This window comes from Magnolia sinica, chromosome 8, assembly GCF_029962835.1.
Source record: "Magnolia sinica isolate HGM2019 chromosome 8, MsV1, whole genome shotgun sequence".
Lineage (NCBI taxonomy): Eukaryota > Viridiplantae > Streptophyta > Magnoliopsida > Magnoliales > Magnoliaceae > Magnolia > Magnolia sinica.
Genome location: NC_080580.1, coordinates 26,875,391 through 26,893,691, shown reverse-complemented (window position 1 = coordinate 26,893,691; position 18,301 = coordinate 26,875,391). Strand labels below are relative to the sequence as shown.

The 18,301-nt window shown below is 37.5% G+C and overlaps 1 protein-coding gene across 3 annotated transcripts in view; it reads right to left on the bottom strand.

Moving 5' to 3' along the window:
• Window positions 1-18,301, bottom strand: part of LOC131253131 (phototropin-1) — an 89,367-nt gene that overhangs the window by 51,098 nt on the left and 19,968 nt on the right. For all 3 annotated transcript variants that reach the window (XR_009174938.1, XR_009174937.1, XM_058253964.1), the window contains exons 6-7: window positions 16,026-16,242; window positions 15,052-15,122 (exon numbers count right to left, since the gene is read on the bottom strand). Coding sequence is in view for 1 of the 3 variants with exons in the window: in XM_058253964.1 (XP_058109947.1) it covers window positions 15,052-15,122; window positions 16,026-16,242 (288 nt within the window). In the remaining 2 variants the exon portion in view is untranslated. The remainder of the gene's footprint in view (window positions 1-15,051; window positions 15,123-16,025; window positions 16,243-18,301) is intronic.

The window sequence follows — 18,301 nt, the reverse complement described above, 5'->3', positions numbered from 1 at the left end:
TTCCAGATTTCGGCCCGCAGACGAGCTGAAACTTCGGCGGAGCACCACGCACAAACCGTACATCGGATCGAGCTGAGATTTGGGGGTTTTGGAGTCCATCCCTGGCCGACTAGGGCCAAGGTGGTCTTTTTCTGAATAGTGGGCCCCACACATGTGCGGCCGGGATCACACGCACGTCCTGTCCACAGGCGGGATCATCATTTGGCTCAGGTTTCTATCCTCTTTTATCCTCTCATAGCCGTTTTTCATGAATCCTAACCCTAGATTACATGATCCCTAATTAATTTGCCCCTTTTTATCACCTTAGTGTTCCTTGAATTGAAATTAGGGAATCCCTTGGATTAGGGACTGATTTTTATGCATGAGTAGTTGATTTTATTTCCCTTTGACATCATTTGGTTTATAATTTTTATTGGTCCAGTCCTAGCCTGTGTCGGCTTGGACCCGCATAGATTCCCCTTTTTAATTGTATGTTTGGATTTTCATGTGGGACGTGGAATTTGTGTGATTGTTTCTGAATTGGTAGGATCTAAGCTTGAAATCTTGCATATCATATTTAATTTTCCATGTCCTGCATCAATAATGGACTATGAACATGCATGGAAGCAGTGCGAAGAAACTCAAATAACGCAATTTCTCTTTGGTCTCGACTCTGACAATTATAGTGTTTGGAAGCGGATTATAGTCATGGACCATCTTCCTCCTCTAATAGCTATCTATGCTATGTGTTATGTAAGTGCTATTATGTTAAGCACACATAGGTTGTCAAATTTCGTAAGACAAAAGTGCTTCAAGGTTAGATCACAAATATGGAATCACAACAACTCTTCATGGCTTTTGATCAACTCAGGATCGACACATCTTCTCAATAAATCGACGCCCGTATTCAAGACAAGATCAAGTCAAAGTTCAAGACAAAATGACTCATATATTTGCTAAAACACAGTTGGTATAACCCTAGAAAGACCTTAGGATTAGGTACTTTCAAATTTTCATTATATTGGGTTCTTATAAGTGTTTTTATCTTGGAATTCAGCCAGCCTAACTTCCTTGGTCAGCCAAACTTCAAGCTCAAACAAAATAACAAAATCTGTTGAAAATTCGGCTAGCCTAAGTTTTGGTTCGACTAGCCTAAGCTTGAAATTCGGCTAGCCCAAGAAAGTTTGGGTGAAATTCCAGCAATGAAAATCTTTGAATTTTGCGGAAATTCAGCCAACCGAATTTGTCATCGGGCCATCCGAATTTTAAATATATCTTATCCCGCGCGATCCGAGAGCTATTGGAACGAATTCGGTGGACTCCGGCCAGCCGAAGTTTCAACCTCTTTACCTATAAATTGAAGCTTTCTCTCATTCTAATTTACAACAAAAATTACTATAATTCTTCTGCAAGAGAGAGAGAGAGAGAAGCTCAAGTCCTCGGCAAGCTATCTGTTGGTATTTATAAATTTAATTTATAGCTTATTCAATTCCCTTATCTCTAGATCTTTTTAATCTTATTCTAAGAGGGTAATTTATACTCCTCTTTGAGATCTAAAATAATTGAATCAAGTAGCATTTGAGTTTTCCATTTATAAAATCTATAGAACCCTAGACTCTTTCTGTTTGATTGAACACTGTGCCATCTACGTTCAAGAAAGAATTTCTTCTGCTACAAGCTTCTGCCACGTCTTCGAATCTCCATTTGAAGATAAGTACATTTACTGTATTTCTTTTTAGGTTTTTCTGAGATAGCCTATGAAAATCTCAGTGAGGTTTGTCTGAGATAACCTGTGAAAATCTCAGAGGAGTTTCTATTTGTGATAGCCCGTGAAAATCACAAAAGGGGTTTTATTGATGTGAGCCCATGAAAATCACAAGGAACTGTAACAGGTTGTTAAGGTGAACCTGTGAAAAACTTATTATAGTGAAAGCGAAAATTATGAGGGAAGTAATTTTGGGAGTGGAGTAGGCATGGTTGTTTTAAGCACTAAACCACTATAACTCCTTGTGCCGTGTGGTGAATGTTTTATTCTTTTTAGTGATTGAATGTTATTTATTATTTCATTCTCGTGGTGAATGTTGTAATCTTTTTATATTCTCTTACTAGTTTGACAGATTGATTTTAAAGACATTCGTGAAATAAGGTTGTCCTGCCTAATATTTTAGGTAAAAGTTGTCCTACAAATTATTTGGAATCAAGGTTTCAATACTCAAGCAATTGAGATTTTTGTAATCTTTACATATTCTGCATTTATTTCGATTATTTTGGCATTGTCCTATTCACCACCATCTAGGACATCACTAGCTCTCCATTTCATATTAGATGGTTGATACCTCATCCACCACTGCATTCGTTTTGCCTGATCGATCCGCATATGCTACCGGGGACCGACCTTCCTTTACCCATAGTTCTAGAGCTCTAGTTTGGAGTGCGCAAGAACATGGACGTGATAATGGATTGATTAGCCAAGGCAGGGGTCGTGATACTAATCATGGTAGTCGTGGCCACAGTGGATGAGGACGTGGATGTGACGGACCTTGTACATGTACACATTGTGTGGGCACAAATCACTCAGTTGAGGGATGTTGGGATCTTGTTGGCCATTCATTTTGGGCCGATGTGTCTGTCACCAGTAGTACCTCCACCAGTTCTGAGAAGACTCTACAACCAATTGCAGTAAAGAAGTCTTCCACGAGTGAGTCTGTTCTTTTGTCCCGTGAGGCCTATGATGCATTGGTGCGTCTTCATGTTCGAGAGGTTCCTGACACTTACAGAGCCACTATAGCCTAGTCAAGTACTAATTTTCATGTGTCCTCTTCTTCCTATCCCTGGGTCATTAACTTTGGAGCCACTTCCCATATCCATTTTGCTCTTATCTTCCCTCCTCACTCCAATTAGCCACATTTTGTCACTATTACTTATGGAAACCAAACTCCTGTATCTTGAAGTGGTTCCAACAAGCTTTCTCCTTCCATGCATTTGTCATTTTACATGTTCCTCATTTCCCCCTTAATCTATTATCTTCTAGTTCTCTTATGAAAACCTTGAATTGTTCAGTAACCTTCTTTCTCTATCACTATGTGTTTAAGGACCTCCACACAAAGCATATGATTGGTGGGGGGCCATGAGCGTGAAGGAATTTACTTCTTGGATGATGCACCTATGATACACTTTAGTGCCTTGTCCTTAGATAGGGAGTCAGTGTCTCGATGGCATTGTTGCTTAGGGCACCCATCCTTATCTAGGTTAAAACTTCTATTTCCTTCAATTTCTATATCTCAACTTCTATGTTGTGACACTTGTGAGTTCTCTAAACATCATTGATCTGTCTTTCCTCCTGGTTCATTTGAGAGGAGATCCAAACCATTCGAACTAGTCCACTCTGATGTTTGGGGGCCCACTCCCGCCTCTTGTTATCTCTACTTTTGAATGCAAATATTTTGTAACATTTATTGATACTTGCACTTGGATGGCATGGGTCTATCTTCTAAAATCTAAGCAAGAAGTGTTTGATATCTTTAAGATATTTTATAATGAGGTGGTTACCCATCCTCCTAAAATTTTACACTCTAACAATGAAGGCGAGTACAAGTTTCATGCCTTTTCTTCTCTTTTTTTTTGCAAGAACACGGGATTTTATCCCGTACTTCATGTCCACGAACTCCTCAACAAAACGGCTTGGTTAAGCGAAAGAACCGTCACCTTCTTGAAGTCACCCATGCCCTCTTACTTTGTATGAATCTTCCTAAATGATTTTGGGATGATGCCTTGCTTACTACCATGTTTCTAATTAATCGCATTCTCTCTCGAATATTATCACACAAGTCTCCATTCGAAATTTTGCATCTGCATAACAAACCCTTTGCTTTACCCACTAAGATTTTTGGACGTACATGTTTTATTTAGATTCTTGATGGTAGTAATGACAAGTTAAGTCCTCAGGCCATTAAGTATGTCTTCTTATGTTACTCTCAATCACAAAAGGGGAATAAATGTTGTTATGATCCTCTGACTGGTAAGAGATATGTATTCGCCAATGTGACATTCTTTGAAGATATTCAATATTGTTCCGATGAAGGAAAATCTCTACATAATCCTCTTACTAGTCAGGGGAGCTTATGCAGTCTAACACAATACCCCTTCAAATCTCTTGTCTAGATGATACTCTCATTCCGTTTGTCTCAAAGCATATCCTTGTGTATCATCGACGGACAAAATCCTCCCCTGATCAGCAGCTCATCATTTCATTTGTTCCTGCTGGTGGTTCAGGTATAAACTCTCTCTCTCTCTCAATGATCTTCCCATTGCCTTAAGCAAACCTCTCCATTCATGTGTTGTGGGAGTGTTGTAAGTCAATTCATGCATGCCCCTCATACCGCACATCTGACAGCGGTATATTATATTCTATAGTATCTCAAATCTTCCCTAGGCAAAGGTTTACTATTTCAACAGCATGGCCACCTTTATCTATTTGGTTACTCCAACACTGATTGTGCTAGAAGTTTAGATGATCGACGATTTACATCTGGGTATTGTACATAGAGTTTGACACGAACCGAGCTAGCTCGGTTAACTCACTCGGCTCGACTCAGATCGGATAAGCTCAACTCAGCTTGACTCAGAAGCTAGGTTCGGGCCGAGCTGACTTGATTTTTTGAGCTCTAAAGAATTTCGAGCTGAGCTCGAGCAGGCCTGAGTTCGACTTGACTCAGCTCAAGTTATAACTTAATTAATATATTATATTTTATATTATATAATATAAAAAAGGGCCCGCCTGTATAAAAACTAAAAAGAAAACACTTAACTCGAAAGCTTGAACTTGAACTTGGATCGAAAGCTCAAGCTCAAACTTGGCTCGAACTCAACTCGAGCTTACCCGAGCTACTGACCAAACCGAGCAGAGCTGGCCAGTCAGGCCCGAGGAAAGAGCCGAGCCGAACTCGAGCTGGGATAAGCCGCTGGCCGAACCGAGCCGAGCTGTGCCAAGCTCGACTCGGTTCGGCTCATGCACAACTCTAATTGTACATTTGTAGATTGCAACATTATCACCTGGAAGAGTAAGCAACAATCAATCGTGGAGTGATCTTCTACTGAGGCTGATTATCGAGCAATGGGTCATGCGACATGTGAACGTACTTGGCTTCAAACCCTCTTATAGGAACTCGGTTATAATCCCTTTAGTCTCATTCCTTTGAATTGCGATAATCAAGCTATTATTCATATTGCCAGCAATCCGGTGTTCCATGAGCACACGAAGCACATTGGGATTGATTGTCATTTCATTCAGGAAAAAGTTGTTAACAATGAAATTGTCTCCTTTTGTTCGCCTAGAGAACAACTGACCGGTGTTCTCATCAAGTCTCTTAGTTGGGATGCTCTTCTTCGTATCACTAGCAAGTTGGGCTTGATCAATATTTATGCTCCAACTTGAGGGGGAGTATAGAGCATGCAAATGATGTATTTATAGCTGTGTGTATATTTGTGCATTTTTAGGGTGTGTATGTATATAGTGTTGTACACTCTTGTAGAGTATGGTTCTGTATTTCTAGCCTTATAATAAAAGGTGTGGGTAGATTATTGCCCTAACAGACCAAAAGCTTCTATCTCAAAACTCTTATCTTCTCTCACACCTTTCTCTTTTGCTCATCTCCTTTTCATCTTCATTTCTCTTCCTAAATCCTCTCAAACCAACTGGTGTTCTAGTATGGTCAGCCACCTCGTGTGACGTAGCGGCATGCAAGTCCTCTATGTAAGTGGTATTAGGTTGCATGTTTGCGGCAATCAACTGTCCAAAGCCATGACGCATGCCGTTGTGTTCATGATCATCCTCGACAATCAATATCTGTTACCTATTTTGTGAAGTTGTGATCGTTCAGTTTGTTTTAAGTTGTAAATTCATCAAAAATTGTTTTTCGTTCCCGCATAACACATCATGGATAGTTAGTGTGCTAGTTTTACTGGATCTGTTAATAAACATCATATCCTATACATTACTATCGTGAAATTAGATAGTCACAAGTAGTCACAATTTGTTAAAATATACCTTGGGGGGGAAGGGAAGTTAGGGTTTATAGTTGGAGGGAAGTTGGCATCATTTATAGGTGACCCTTCACATGATGACTAGGAATGTGATACTTTCACTGTTATGGGTTAGCTGCTTAAGTCTATGAAGCCTGATATTGGTGATCTATCAATGATATGTTCAACAACCCAATAGATACAGGATATTATTGCAAAGATGTTTTCTCATTATCATGACCTCGCTTGCACATATCAATCACATAGAGAGATTGTGAATATGCGTAAGGGGGAGTTTTTATTAGAGGCTTACCACATCTCTATCTGCCAGCAATTGAAGGAACTTGATCAATATATGCTACAATATGTTCCCCCTAAGGTACACACCAGCCGCATAAGAAGCAACACATCTTCAAATTTCTTGATGGGCTTTATAATGAGTTTGAACCTCAAATAGTTTAAATTTTGGGCACGAGCTCTCCCCTTTGGAAGCAACTTACAACTATATTTAAAGTGAGGCCAATTGATATGCTTCTACAGAGGCGTCTATTTCTGAAAAGTCTACCTTTGCAGCTGGGTACAAACCAAATCCAGGGGGCTATGCTATTTGAAGTCAGATTAGCGGGCAGATGGATAGACCACCTCTCTCTTCCATTGATTTGGATAGCTTGGTCTGCACTCATTGTGGATGTTGTTGACATACTCGGGACCGTTGCTATGACTTGCACCCTCACCTTCGACTTAAGTTCCGACACAGGGTTAATACTGCTGTAGTTGGAAGGGTCGCTCTACTGAGACTAGTTGTGTACCCGAGTCTAAATATGAAATGCCTACCATAGTTCAAATGTTTATTAAATATGTTAGAACTCGATTCAATAAAATCGTTAAAGTGTTTCGTTTAGATGATGCTAAAGAATATTGTGTAAGGAATTACATTTTTTTTTTTTTATAGATTGGAGGATTGAGTATCAAACTTCATGTGTCTACACACATTAATAAATGGAGTTGCTGAAAAGAAAAACAAACATTTGTTAGAGGTAAAAGATGTTTGTTCTTAAAGTGTATTGGGATGATAAAGTTCTTACTGCAACATATATGATAAATAGTATGCTCTCTCAGTCTCCAGGAACTATGTATCCATGTCAAATTTTAAAACCTGATTCATCTCTATTTAGCATGATTCTTAAAGTGTTTGGGTGTGTATACTTTGTCCATTTTGGGGGACCCTCACAGGATAAACTCACATCTCATTCAATCAGTTGCATTTTTCTTAGCTACTCCAGCTTTCAGAATGGGTATAAGTGCTACTGTCCTGTCTAGTAACATAAATATATCTCTAAAGACGTCCCATTTTTTAGGAAGTTTCCTAATTTGGCTTCAACGTTTCTTCTCCGCTTCTTCGCCTTCTAGTTTTGGATTGCACCACCACAATTGAGCAGGTAAACATTAAGACTCATTGTCCTACCTCATTTGACTCATCAGCTACAGACCCGAGGGATCCTCCTACAACTGGTCTTCCCATTGCTGTATGAAAAGCCAAGTGTATCATTATCCCCCTAGCTCAATATCGTACCGACTGTAGTACTGCTCACCCGATTAGTAATCACATGTCTTATGCTTGTCTCTCTTCATCCTTTCGTGCATTCATTTATGCAATTTCGTTCATTTAAGTCCCTTCCATAGTGCAGAGGCCGTGAAAGATCTACAATAGAAGGTAGCGGTACTTGATAAGATGGTTGCCCTTAACAGACAAGTGGAGCTAGTTACTCTTTCTGAAGGACATCACGCAGTGGGATGTGAATGAGTCTACACTCAAATATAATCAAGATGGCACAATAGCTTGGTACAAAGCTCACCTAGTTGCTAAAGGATTCACATAAAAGTAGGATTGATTATCACGATAAATTCTCTCTAGTGGCTAAGTTGACCTCCATTCGTATTCTTCTATCCATTGCCACACATCGAAAATGTCCTCTTCATCAGCTTAATGTCAAGAATGCCTTCCTACATGGAGACCTACAAGAGAAATTTTATATGTGCCAACCTTTAAGATTTCAGCCCCTTTAATCCAAAGGAAAAGTGTACCTACCAAAGAAGGCATTATATGGTCTCAATAATCCCCTCATGCTTGGTTCAAAAGCTTCAGTACTGTTGTTCTTTAAATTAGGTTTCGATGATGCGCTTCCAATCATTTCGTCTTCATTAAGAAGCATGGGGCTTCCTTAAATATTATTGATGTTCATGTGAATGAAATTGTGGTGACTGTAAATAGTTTGGATGAGATCTCATCTCTTAAGGCATTTTTTGCTTGCCAATTTGAAATAAAAGACCTTAGGCCAATACACTATTTTTTCAGGATTGGAGTTGATTGTTCCATTAATGGCATCTTTATTTCCCAAAGAAAGTATGCCCTTGATTTCTTGGAAACCACTAGAATGCTTGGATCATGTCCTATGGACTCCCCTATTGAGGTGAATCATCATTTATTTTAAGAGGAATCAAGTCCTCTTGATGATCCTGCCTCATATAGAAGATTGGTTGAAAAGCTCATTTATCTATTTACCACATGCCCGGATGGCGGATATAGATTATGCCATCATTATGGTTAGTCAATTAATGCAGAAACTGTGCTCACATCACCTTGACACAGTTCAACATGTGAAGTCAACTCTAGGAACAGGAATTCTCTACTGATCATGAACACCTACAAATATGTGCCTATTGTGATGCTGATTGGGCAGGTTCTAGCAATAACAGGCTCTCCACTATAAGCTTATGTATGTTCGTTGGTGGTAACTTAGTTCCTTGGAAAAGCAAGAAGCAGTCTGTCGTTACCCGTACTTCTACAAAAGCTAAGTATAGGTCGATGGGACATGTCACTGGTGAAGTCCAGTCGTTATGATCGTTTCTTTCCAAGCTGTCTTCTCATTATTGTGCTTGTTCCTCTTTTTTATGACAATCAGGCAGCGACCCATATCACCTCAAATCCAGTATTTCACGAGCATACTAAATACATAGAAGTTGATTATCACTTCGTTTGAGAGAAACTAGCGGCTAGTCTTATTAGTACTCTTACTCCAAACCTATCTTCTAAAGATCAACTCGCTGCTGTTTTCACAAAGGCAATTGCTGGGATATCTTTGTTTGGTATTGTATTCAAGCGGGGTATACGTTACCTCCATGCTCCAGCTTGAGGGGGAGTGTGTACCATACCAGGTAGTCCTACAGAATACTAAATATTTTCCAATAAGTTTATTATTATAAATAAGAGAGGAGAAAGGAGAAACCCTAATCTCCAAAATTCCAATTTCATCTCCTTCAAGCCCAAAACGAAAATGCAGGTAATTTCATCGGGTGGTCCTGTTATGATTTATTCTCACACAAGCATCTTTCCAAAAAGGAAAAAGAAAAAACGGAAAAAAAAAAAAAAAAAAAAACAGTCATGAAATTGGACTGATTGATACTACCTGAAACTGCAACAAAGTAAGAATTTCATCCAAAATCCGATGCTTCCTCTTCTCGCTGTTTGCAGAAGAGATGGGATGCTTTCAAGCTAAAACTGTAGATGATTTTCCACCAAATTGGATAATCTAGCATCTCTAGAACTGAAAGATGAAAAACTACCATCTCTCTCTCTCTCTGAGAAATGGAGTTGCAAGGCACAAGTCCTTTTGATTCGAAACCGTCTGATATTTAGGCGGGAAGGATTTGGAGGGATGTGATTCAGAAAGTGTAATTATTACGTATGCAAGGATTGTCCAGTGTTACCATGGAGTAAGCTTAATTCCATGCTATCTTTGTAATACGGTGGTGCATTGAATAAATATACTTATCATCATTCGAAACTATTGGGAATAACACATGTTATATATCTAAATTGATCATCTGTTTTATAACCTCATTTTACGACGTGAGCTTAAAAATGAGGTAAATCTAAAACTTATGTGGCCCCAAAGAAGTTTTCAACTATAGGTATTCAATCTCCATTGCTTGCTATAGTGGGGTCTACTTGAGCTTTTGATCTACTTGATTTTTTTGGCTCATCCTCTAAAATAATCTCGAAAAATGGGTGGACGGTATGAATTTAGCTCACACATCATGGTGGGACCTACACCACTTGCTAACCTTGAGTGGAATTAGCACGGACTAAATGCAATTCCATCTCCAAGCTTTTCCATTCTTCCCAAACATTGAGTGGAATGGGCACACCATCAAATGCAATTCCATCCCACGTAACCTCATCTAATACCATGCGCCAAACCACGTAAAAGCCTTGGGGATTGAATGAAGAGGAAGCCGATTGGGGTGGTGTTTTGACATCAGCAAGTTTTATGGGCCTACCAAGCATCCATTTGGTGAGTTCATTTTAAAGCTTGAACAGGAAAAATAATAATAATAATAATAATAATAATAATAATAATAATAATACATTGAGACAATACAAAGCTCATGTGGATAAAGCAGTGGGGATTGAATGTATACCGTTGAAAACTTACAAGAGGTTACGGAAGTTTTGGATTAATCTGATATTTACTTTTTTTTTCAAATAAATAATACGGTGGCCCTATAAAGGTTTCAACGGTCGGAATTATTGTCAGCTATGAATTTGTCTCATTTTATGGCATCGTACCCTATCATGATCTTGCCAAATGGATGGACGGTGCGGATATAACAGATACATCATGGTGGGCCACAGCACTTGGTGACGTTAACACGTGTGTGGCACACCACGCAATCAGCTTCCGGAAGGGGAGTTGTATTTTTAGGGTCCTGATGTGTCAGAACATGAAAACTGTCCTGAATGACTTAGACAGCAGCCATGATGGTGAATTTTGGACCATTTAGGTGTGGAGCCCATGATTATTGACGGTTCTGATTACCTAACCAGGGTTCCACTAGTACCTACTAGATCTATCCGCACATTATTATGTTCTAATGCATCGTCACCGTTTAAATTGTCTTTGAGGAGTATGCACGTGGCACTGATGTTCAGCTATCCAGACCATCTAAATTGTGGGTCCTACTGCGGATGGAGAATATGCCCAAAATCACACTGATCAAGCAATATGAACCGTCCGATTAATGGCTATAGAATATATAGTTAAAGGTAAAATACTGAACGGTCCAAATTCAAACTTGAAAATTAGATGGTAAGATTTTCTTCTAATTGCAACTATTCGGTAATGCTCCGTCAGTAATAGGATCAGCGATTTGGATTATGGCAAGTGTACGGTTGAAAAGTCACCACCGTTTTCTAAATTTGTAAAACTAACACAGGTAAGAAGGTGATTAGTGTACTTTTGCACGCTGTTCTTACAATTGTGGACTATGGTTGATTGATCCAAACCGTTGATCTGATGGAGACCATCTTAAATGGGAGATGACACAATAATCTTATAAATTGGAGGGTTCTAGATTTATTTTATTTCATCCTACTATTTGTAGGCCACCGATCATAGGGTTAGCTGGCTCTAATCGGGTATCTCTTTGAGGGATCCGAGATCCATGTTAAGATCAACGAGATCAAGGGTCTGGATTATGGAACGATGGGCCCTATTTGGATAGACTGATACATCTGGACACAGGACACTATTCACATTCCCATGCTTCAGGATCTACAATTTCTGATGGGCTTCAGCTAAAAGATTGGGCGTCTGTGATAGTGGGGCACCCACTGCTCCGTGATCCAGGCCATTGAATCACCCGCCAGTGTGGTTCCCAAGAATATCCAAGACCATAACATCCTAGCCATCCAATGTTTGGCCATTTCAAATGGAAAATATGGACCATTGCTGTAATTTTTTTATCTGGACCGTCTATTTTGCATGCCACCAACCAATTGAAGGGTTAGGATTATTCCATCAGGGTACTTATGATAACTCCAATCCATGTTGGAGCCCATCCAATTAACGGTATGGATCTTCTGAAACATGGGAGCACTTTTGCAAACTGACGTGTAGACCTTCTATAAGTTGGTCAGCAGATAAACGGTTAAGAAAGGAAATACAGCAATGGCCCACATTCCAACAGAAAAGGGAAAAAAGTTCAATGGCTAGGATCTTTCAATCTGGAAGGTTTTTCGGTCCATGGTGCATCCACTGCAGGTCCAACCGCTGTCGTCTAAACCATGGGCCACAAACTCAAAAAGGAAACAAACGGTAGATATGCTTGGGCTGAGCCAGTTGGGCTTACAAATTTACCGGTGGGAGTTGCTCTAGTTTACGCTGACAATGGGTGTGAACGGGCTGGATTCTAAGCGGGCTACAATTGGACGGCCTTGATCATTTATTAACTGGGCCTGAAACTCATGCTCTCTTAAATAAAGGGCTTGGATTAGGATTGGGTTGGGGTTCAAAGAAAGATTGTCAAATCTACACCCAGATCCAGCCCGTTCATTAATCAGACCGAATATTAGGTCATCGGACCCACCACAACCTCATATTTCAGGGGTAATCCTGACCGTTGATGAGTCGGCCCAGGGAGCAATAATGGACGGTTCTAGTCCATTGCCAACCATCATTCCAGGACTGTGGTGAGCATTGCCAAACAGAATGGGTACTAGTAGAGCTGGGCATTGAGTCGAGTCGGACCGAGTTAGGACTGACCTGATTCGATCCAGTTTTGAAATAAGCTTGACCTAAACTCAATCTGACTTGGTACCGAGTCAAGCATGCATGACCCGATCCGAGTCTGGGTTTAGCCTGGACTGATTCGAACCGAGTCTGACCCGGTTAGAACTACCAAGTCGGACAGAGAGAGAGAGAGAGAGAGAGTAGTTGGGTGTCGGTCTTGTAAGAGGAGGATGAGGAAGGGAGAGAATTTGGATCAGGTCGGGGTCAGGTGCGGCAAATAGAGTTAAAGATAATTAGAAATTAAAATTTTCTTTTAAAATATATATACTTGAACCCGAGTTGAGTTGGGTTGAGTTATTGGGTAACTTGAACTCAATTCGGTTTGAGTTCGGATTGGGCAAAGCCTACTCGTTTTGGACGGACTCACCCATTCGGTTCGAGTGAAGTCGGATTTGAGTAGGACAAGTCGAGTCAGCCGAGTCGAGTCGTCCCGTGCCCGGCTCTAACGGTGGGTCTTCCAGTTGGACCAAGTCATCCATGTCTGCATAACCTCCACATAAATGGCCCCTATTTTCGATGGCTGAAAACGGTCATTGGGTGGCCTCCAATGTGGGAGAGACAGTGCGAAATTCCCACCATTTGAAAGATCTGGTGGGGTCCCATTGTCGCCTGTGATGGATGGTCAGAATGCAAAGGACAACGATTCATATTCAGCGAGCTGAGGTCAATTTGAACGGACGGTTAGGATCGTCCACATAAACAAATATTTCACCATGGTCCATCTACAGTGGGCCCATCCGAATGCCTCATTCCAGACTCCAAGAGGGGGCCCATGTGTTCACCACCATTTTCTAAATAATGCATGATGCATCCAAACCGTCTAAATCATGGGCCACATTATTAATGGCTGAGGTAATCTCAATGGTCTCACCTTTCCCACTGAATTTGGATTGCTAACCATTTTATTATGAACTCCCAAACTGATGGCCACCAATTGGACGGCTAAGATCGATCAACAATTAGTTCACTGATTCCTCAGACAAGCTCATACTATTTACAACCGTAGGTGACAAGATCATGAGATCCAATCCATCCATCACGTGGTTTTATTTTTATTTTTTATTTCGTGCACTTTCTCAGAAGTTGGGCTGACTCGATCAATAGGTGGGCCACAGGTTACAGAAGAAATGGACGGATGAAAAACTTTCAATAAGTTTTCTTACGTTGCCTGGCAAATTCTAACATTGTGAACTATTTTAGAAGATAAACAATGGAACCCACCCGATGGACGGTTCAGATCTCTCACCTTGTGCCAAGGGGTGGTGATGGGCCGGGTTTAAGCTGGCCCGACAACTAGCTTGAAGGCCCGATCCTAGCCCAAGCTTGAACCTGAAAGATTGGCTAGGCTCGAGCCTGACCTTACCCAACAAAACCTGAGAGTAGGCAATGTAAAATATGAGATGTATATATAAGTCAGGTTGGGGTAAGCTGGGCTGAACTAGATTGGCTTGAGCCGGAGCTTGGCCTAAAACTAACTAGGATATAACAAGCAATAAAATAATAAGATAGATTATATATATATATATATAAAACAAGTAATAAATAATATTACAATAAATAAATAAATAATATTAGCATAGATTAAATATGTTAATAATTTTTATAAAAATATAGTTGTCTTTTAAATCATTTGGTATCATGATCGTGAATCAATTAATACTCTTCGTAATTGTTGTATATCAAAATCAAAACAGAAATAAGAATCTATTAAGAATTAAATATATTATGTAGTAATGTAAGTTGTAGAACAAACTGCTTAATAAATATAAGACATGATATTATTTTTTTATAATATAAAGCAAATTTGTACATACATCAAATATTAAATTTTTAACTTAATAAAATATTTGTTCTAAGCTTTTAATTAACTTTGATTATTATTGACCTTTCTTAAGTTGCTAAATATTTTTTTTATCAGCTTTTGTTTTATGTATTTGAAATATCTTGTTTGTATATCAATTTTCATGTTCAATAACTACTATTAAAAAATCACATGTTTTTTTTATCTAATATTTTTATTTTCTATTTTTTCAAGAGAAATCTATTTTTCTTACTATAAAAGATAAGTAATACATGTGAATAAAAATACTAATAAAGTAATTTTTCTATTTAAGAAGTTTCTTCGTTTCTATCTAGTTTAGGTTACCAAGAAAAACATGTTAGATGAGAACATTTTCCTGAAGTACGAACAAATGTCTCTTATTAAAAAATAAAATTAAAAAGCTTATAACATGGTTTAACTTTTTATGATAGTTCTCTTATAATTTATTATTTTAATGTAAATATAAATTTGACAGTTTTTTAATTCAATTTATGCCAAATTCAATTTATGCTAACTAAAGAAAACAAGGATAAGCAAATTGAAGTAAAAACGTATTTTAGGTATTAAAAAAATATTTTAGTGATTTTAAAAGCATACCTGCAATTTCTTCCTAAGATTTCTTCACGACTATATTCTGTAAGCTCCAAAAAGCTGTCTGATGCAAAAATCTGACAATTAAAATGATCAATAACATTTATCTTTCTTTTAATACTTATTGTTAATGTTTTTGTAATATCTATATATGCGTGCGCACGCGCATGCGCAAAGCCTAATGGCCTCTTGTGAATGAGGTCGCAAGTAACTTTACGTGCGAGTAAATGAGTGGTTGGCTGGGTGGGCTCCGCCATGATGTGTTTTTCTAAAATCTACTTTGACCATTAGATGTGCCAACTCATGTAGGCCCAAGGTCCAGATGGATGCCCACCATTGATTTTTTATGGTTCCCATCATGATGTGCGCATACAATCCATTCCAACCATCAGTTGAGTCAACCATTATTAGGCCCATGGCCTAAATATTAAGCTCATTTGTGATTTAGGTGAGCCATACCAAAGAAAATAATTAGGAGAGACATCCACCACTGATTTTTTATGGGGCCCATTGTAATGATTATTTTATGGGGCCCATTGTAATGATTATATGAAATTCACTCGAACCATTAGATGTTACAAAAAAAAAAAAAAAGGCTCAGGGCCTAAAAATCAAGCCCATCGGTGATTTAGGTGGGCCACACTAAGGGAAATAGTTTGGAGGGTGGTCATCACCTTGTACATTGTTTCTAATTATGTGGTCCACCTAAATTATAGATGGGACTAGTTTTTGAGCTCGATGCCTCAAATTGCATCACATACTTGATGGTTAGAGTGAATTTCAAAAACACATCATGATAGGGCCCTTTCGCTTATACGTAAGTATTTACGATCTCTCACTCACAGGAGGCCATCACTCTATAAATACACACACACACACACACACACACACATATATATATATATATGTTTGTATGTGTAGTTATATTTCAAATTTAAAAATAAAATTGATGAAAATGAGAAGTAGAATGTAAATCTTACAATAGGATTGTCAGGCAATCTTGGATCAGTGATAACAAAATTCTTCTCAATACGTTCAAGCGTTGTTGCGAGATCAATACCTCTTCTCATTTCTTTCTTCCTTATTTTATCATCAAAGCTTTGGGGCCTTTCATCATCGTTATCTTCAAATAAATCTTCATCCATAGTTACTTGCAGTTCATGGTTTTCATCAATTGATTGTCTTTTTCTCAAAAACCTAAAGAGAAAAATAAAGAAATCATTAAATGCATGTACTTTTAATTTATCAAAATTGTAAGATTGTATATGTTATATCACTAAACTAGATTATAAAAATTTAAAGTTTTTTTTTCTTTATAACTAAGGCATGCTCAAATCTAAGGCTTCGATCTTGAAACATGGTAAGTCCACCATTGAATTATAACTTTAGCATAGAAAATGATGATAAAAGTGAGCAAAATTTAAAAAAAAGAAGATGAAATAACAAAAACAAATATTATTTCTTACCATATTAAAAATGGGCAAGTATCCCTTAAAATACTATTAGGTACTTTTTATTTGAATTTGGAAGTAATATAATTGTAATTTAGAATTAGTCAATATAAATTTTAGAAAAAAAATAAAATTTTCTTATTTTTTACTTTATCAAATTAATTATTTTAATGTATTTAATAATATATCTACACCTTAAATTATTTAAATAGAAAAATTGAATTATATGTTATTTTTCTCAATAATAAGAAAACAAATATTTTATATGTTTTTATTGAACAAATGGTGAAATAAACCATTTAATGACGGCTAACTACATAAATGGACTATAGCTCCAAAATTTGATTAATTCTATAATATGGTATCAATTATTTATAAGTTTTATTTTTAGACTATGAACTATTATAATTGCTCAACATAAGGCTAATCTTTGATATGTATTATAAACATTAAGTTGAATTATCTTACATGAGATTTTTTATTATACTAAATTAGTAAATTAAGTTATTTATTTATATTAGCTTCAATACTTAAAAATATTGTCAAGATGTGACATTTCTACTTGTTGATAAAAAAAATTTCTATATTAAAAAGATACATAAGTTTGTGTCTATCTGTACAGGTTTCTTTGTTTTTGTCTCTCACATTTCATCCCAAGTCAATCTTTATATATATATATATTTTTCAGTTTGAATTCATAATTCAATAGTATACAGGATATATTTCAACATTAAGGTTGACTTATCTTATAAAAAATATTTTTCTCTCATTCCCTATTTTCGTGCTTATATCACAAATGCTATTGCTACACACAAATATAAGGTCTAAGTCATTATCAACGATATAAAACATAATCATATTCCTGTCTTAAAACTTATGTTGGTTTATTCATAAAATGAGCCATATGCAAGAATATAATATAAGATGTTGCTCAAAATTTTGTTAAGTTATTTGCTAGATGTGCACTAAACTAGTGAAATAACCTACTCCACTTTTGGGCTAAGACATGGTTTAATAAACCCAAACTCATGAGTGTCATAAAATTTTAACTTAACGCTTTTTAGTAGTTTCTTCAATGAGCTTTCTTTATTTTAGTTATAAGTCTTGCATTATATTTTTTCTTTCTCGTATGCATTATGTTATTTGATTTAATATTAATACTAGTAGCAATAATAGTATGAATATGAAATAATTTAATATTATGAGTTGCATGTATATATGTAGAGCATGCAATTGATCAATATGAATTATCTATTTACTTGTAAGTCATAAAAAAAATAAAAAATAAAAAACAAAAAAAAACACAATGATTAGAGCTGGGCATGTCTGACCCGATCCGGTGGATTCGACCCGATCCAACCCCATTTGAACCGAACCGATGGCCTAGATCGGTGCGGATCGAGTAGAGCCATTCAGATCTGACAGTTTTTCGGATCGAGTTTGGATCGTGGTCAATTCGGACCAATCCGAATCGAATGGATCCGATTCGATCCGGAGTAATTCTTTCAGATATTTATCACACACACACACACACACACACACACACACATATATATATTATGAATATGTTGGATGACAAATAAAACATCACTGGGGCCTCATAAAATTTTTAATGGTAGAAATTAATACTTCTACTTTTTCCTATGGTATGGTCCACTTGAGCTTTGGATATGCATTAATTTTAGGTTCAACTACTAAAATGATATGGAAAAACGAATGGACGGCATGGATAAACCACATGCATTCACGGTGGGCCTCAACAGAGTTTACTCAGTACGATAAGAGCCCGCAATGCAATTTCGTGG